This window comes from Bos javanicus, chromosome 23 (genome assembly GCF_032452875.1).
Source record: "Bos javanicus breed banteng chromosome 23, ARS-OSU_banteng_1.0, whole genome shotgun sequence".
NCBI lineage: Eukaryota > Metazoa > Chordata > Mammalia > Artiodactyla > Bovidae > Bos > Bos javanicus.
This window is the reverse complement of record NC_083890.1, coordinates 24,276,817-24,281,793: the sequence shown is the minus strand read 5'-3', so window position 1 is coordinate 24,281,793 and position 4,977 is coordinate 24,276,817. Positions and strand designations below refer to the sequence as shown.

At 44.9% G+C, this 4,977-nt stretch overlaps 1 protein-coding gene across 1 annotated transcript; it reads left to right on the top strand.

The window, feature by feature from the left end:
• Positions 1 to 3,428: 3,428 nt before the first annotated feature.
• LOC133237062 (histone H4-like) lies at positions 3,429 to 3,779 on the top strand (the record flags this gene model as incomplete). The annotated part of the gene is made up of 1 exon (XM_061399386.1): positions 3,429 to 3,779. A coding segment is annotated over one exon (306 nt), but the record flags the coding sequence as incomplete, so codon positions are not given.
• Between the last annotated feature and the right edge of the window lie 1,198 nt (positions 3,780 to 4,977).

Below are 4,977 nucleotides of genomic sequence, written 5' to 3'. Positions count from 1 at the left end.
GTGATCTTACAGTCTGGGGTCAGAAGTCAAAGTCAGTTTTGTAGGGCTAAATCAAAGTTTTTGTAGGGCTAAATCAGTTTCGTAGGGCTGTTCCTTCTGGGGGTTCGTCTGTTTCCTTGCCTTTCTGTCAGCTTCTCAAGACCCTTGCATTCCTCAGCTCATGGTCCTTTTTCTCCCAACACATCAAACTCTGACTCCTGTTATCACATCCCCTACTACTAACTCTGATCCTCCTGCTCCTCTCTTATGAGGACCTTTGTGTTGATACTGGGCCAACCAGGAGACTCTCCCCATCAGGACCGATAACTTCATCACACTGGCACAGTCCTTATCACCATGAAAGGTCACATTTTGACAATCCCTTCTGGGCATTAGGATGTGGGTAACTTTGGGAGGGCCATTCATTATTCAGTCCACCATACTGAATACGTTTCTTCTCTTTCTGCTCCCCTCCCCCTGTCCTCCTCACTTCCCCTCCTCCTTCTTCCTCTTCTTCTTTGTTTTTGAGAATTTAAGGTGAGAATTAGGTGTTCATTTTCTGGAAATCATGGTCTCTAAAGGCCAATTAATCTCGTCGATATAAGAGCTTGTCAGATTGCAGCACAAAGTCAAATAAAGCCCACTTGGATCACCTGCCTTGGCTGAGAGCTGCACTTCTGGGATGGACACAATGGTCTTTGGCCATTTACTGCACTGGGGGATGATGGGGCATTTCTGGCAGGGCCCAGAGCTGGCTGCCAGGAGCTGTTGTGTCCCATCCTTTCCTCCGAGTGTTCCCTCCACTCCTCTGGCTTAGCTGTGTGCCCCCTTTGAAGTTCTGCAGCAGTTGTTGTCTATAAATAGGGCATGCCCAGCCCCATCAGAGTTCTCAGATGAAGGGCAGAGCTCACTTACAAAGCGTTGAAACCACAGAACGGTGTAGGGAGAGAGCCTGCTTTCATGCTTCTTCTCCAACCTCTCCTCAACCCTCCCACCTCCAATTTCATGTGAAAAATACATGAAGGCCCCAGAGAGAATAATCAAAGCTCTGTCACACTTGGAAGACACTTTCTTGCTTCCCTTTAACAAGAAGAAGAGAGAAATGAGCTTCTGGATAAGAGCCCAGGAGCCTATATCAGTTCAAATGTGCCCCAGCATCCATATCTCCTGGAGGTCTTCCGGTTTAACACCAAAGATGACTACATTATCTGACTCTAAGATTCTGGGTTATCTCATCTTACCCTCATGACTGTCCCTGGAGTCGGGGTATACGAGTTTCCATCTCTCAGATGGGGAGCTTTCCCCCAATTTCTCACTTCTAGGAACACAAAGGAAATGGTAATATTTGAACTTGTGGGGGCAGAGTGAAAGGTTTTTTCCCAAGTACCTCTCACTTCTCTCTGCCACCTCTGAGCACGTCATGAGGTCGGTGCCTTGTTAGTCCATACAGCAGAATGCATGTACCAGTTACAGCCGAGAAAGCACATTTGGGTGTGTGAGCCACCGATTTGGTTCTCAGGCTTGACTCCATATTCATTAGCTGTGACTTTAAAAGAGCTACTCGATAGTTCCAAGGTCACGATAAGTGGGTACAGTAGCCCATATGGTTGTAATAAGCCTTACTGGGAGCCTCCTCCTGGCATGGTAGCCCCAGGTAGCTGGACTTCTCAGGGATTGGCTCAGAGTTCTAAATGTAAGTATAAGTGTACCAACCTACACTGCAAAACTGTGTTGTGACTTAGCCTCGGAGTGGCGTCATCTCCAGTGATCACCATTGGTTATAAGTGAGTCACAAGTCTATCTGGGTCCAAGAGGGAGACATAGATTTCCTTCCAATGAGATCATTGATAAAGACTATTTTTAAAGACACTGCCACACTATGCATCTTCACAGACATCTGAATGGTTTTCTTTAGATATAATAATAGCTCTAAGTCTTACTGAGCAATTTTATCCGTTACTGGTTGTTTTCATTGTTTAATTCTGAAGGCAGTCTTTACTTTTAGGTTTTTGTAGTTCCCCTCATTTTCATGTGGGGCTTCCCCCATAACTCAGTTGATAAAGAATCTGCCTGTAGTGCAAGAGACCCGGGTTCGATTCCTGGGTTGGGAAGATCCCCCAAAGAAGGAACTGGCAACCCACTCCAGTGTTCTAGCCTGGGAAATCCATGGACAGAGGAGCCTGGAACACTACAGTCCATGAGGTCCAAGAGTCGGACACGACTTAGCGACTAAACCACCACCAACTCATTTTCACCACCGATGTTGTCCCTTATATCAGGTATCAGACTCGGCTATTTTATCAGCTGTGCAACATTTGCCAGAGAAGGGGGAAACATTTCTTTCATTTTCAAAACAATTTTCTCTAGGATATAGAATTTGACCGTATCATAACATTCTGCTGCTAAAGCAAGCATTCTACTGGGCTGCAGATATTTATGACTTCTATGTCACTCATTCTTTTAAAACAAAATATGAGATATACTTTAGACATCTCTGCTGGGCTCCTGACTCAGATATTAATAGTAACATGGAATCAAACTAGAAAAAAATTAATTGCTTTTGTATTGTGGCTCCCTGCTGGTATGATTTATTTTAAATTCTGCTGATCCCAGGGAGAAGATACTATATTGTCTGTAATTCAGAAACTGACATATGCTGTTTTCCCATATTTCCCACAAATGCTCCAACTTCAAAGAAAAATATGCTTCTGTGGTCTGGAAAACACTGGATATCACAACATCTATTTTATCTGACATGGCGGGAACTGAATTACTTGACATGTAAGTGGATTTTAGAAGCAACTGAATACAATCTGTCCGCCTTGAGTGCCAAAGCCTTTTAGAAAATTATTGACTATTTCTGGACTAGGAGCTGTCTAAAGCATAGGGGTGAGTCATCCTGGTGGTTTTCCTGGGACTCTCCCTGTTTAACACTGAAAGCCCCATGACCTTACCTTGGAAAGCTCCTGGTTATAGACAAACTGAGATAGTTGGTCATGCCCTAGATTAGATATGAGCTTGATCTCACCACTTTCTGATCATCCTGTGTCACTGGTATGAATCTAGCTATGCTGAGTGTTGTGATCCAATGATGCCCTCAGGATGTTTGAGGTATATAACCCATAGATTTCCAGCCTATATGATGCTGGAGTAGCCGGTTAGCTCTGCTTATTCAAATGAGGAAACTGCCTGTAGTTCAATGTTAACTCCCAAGTACGTGGACATGATGAGTTATTTTCACCTGTAACACCCAGGGCATCCTTGTTGGTTTTTAGGACTCTCATCAGGATGATAGAGGGCACGACAGTTTTGATTCCAGGTAAGTGGGGGTCATTATTATCAAAATAAGTTAATCAGCAAAACTGACCTCAGACAGCAGCAGTAATGAAGGATTACTTTTAAATAATTTTACTGAGTTGCTGTTGGTTTACTTTTCGTGAAACCATTCTGTACGCGGCAAAGGCGGCAAAGGTCTGGGGAAAGGCGGCGCTAAGCGCCACCGTAAGGTTCTGCGCGACAACATCCAGGGCATCACTAAACCTGCTATCCGCCGCCTGGCTCGTCGTGGTGGTGTGAAGCGCATCTCTGGGCTCATCTACGAAGAGACCTGCGGGGTCCTGAAAGTGTTTCTGGAGAACGTGATCCGGGATGCGGTCACCTACACCGAGCATGCCAAGCGGAAGACGGTCACCGCTATGGACGTGGTCTACGCTCTCAAGCGCCAGGGCCATACTCTCTACGGCTTTGGCGGTTAAGCTTTCCAGTTTGCTCTCAGGAGCTTGATTTCAACCAAAGGCCCTTTTCAGGGCCAGAAAAAAGAAAAAAAAAAGAAAAAGAAAGAAAAAAAAAAAGAAAAAAAAATAATTTTACTGTAGTGGGAAACTTTGTCTAAAGAAACTAAGAAACAAATATTTGATCAGAAACTTAACCCCTCTAGTGGAACAAATTCATTTCTTTTCCAAATATGAGTTCATATATTCATTATCCTTTGGCTCCAAATGTAATCAGGGGTATGATATTGAACCAGAGAGAATATAATTCCTTTAGCTTTGTTTCTTTATGAAAAAGGGAGGCTAGGGAGACTTGTGGGCTTCGCAGGTGTTGGTAGTGGTAAAGATCCTGCCTGCTAATGCAGGAGACATAGTGAGACTCGGGTTTGATCCCTGGATGGGAAGGCATGGCAACCCACTCCAGTCTTCATGCCTGGAGAATCCCATGGACAGAGGAGCCTGGTGGGCTACAGTTCATAGGGTTTCAAGAGTTGGACGCGACTGAAGACTTAACATGCATGCAGGGAGACAAGGTGGAGAAGGAAATGGCACCCCACTCCAGTACTCTTGCTTGGAAAATCCCATGGATGGAGGAGCCTGGTGGGCTGCAGTCCATGGGGTCTCAAAGAGACGGACTCGACCGAGTGACTTCACTTTCACTTTTCACTTTCATGCACTGGAGAAGGAAATGGCAACCCACTCCAGTGTTCTTGCCTGGAGAATCCCAGGGATGGGGGAGCCTGGAAGGCTGCTATCTATGGGGTCACACAGAGTCAGACACGACTGAAGCGACTTAGCAGCAGCAGCAGCAGGGAGACAAGGAAAAGGAAGGACTTGACTAACTTGAGTTGGGTCAATCTTAGGTGAAAGGGGACTTCACCTGTCTCACTTCACCTGGGGAAGACTCTGACCACACAGGAAATGTGAAGGGTGTGGCTGTGCCATAGTTCCAGGGCTAGTCACACAAATGGTATATACTCCAGAGCCCCGCTTACAAGTGGAAATCTTACTTAGATGAAAGGGCCATGTTAATGCTGTGCTCCAGGTTCATTTTCTATCAGAAACATGCCTATGAGTTGAAGAAGATATGATAAAACAAGTTCGATAAAGAGAAAGCCAAAAAAAAAAAAAAAAAGAAAAAAATAGAAATAAATGCATTGAGCATTCCTGGTTTCCATTTAAAACCTGCTTTTGACTTTGGCGGCCGTCATCTACTGCAGAGTGTTTT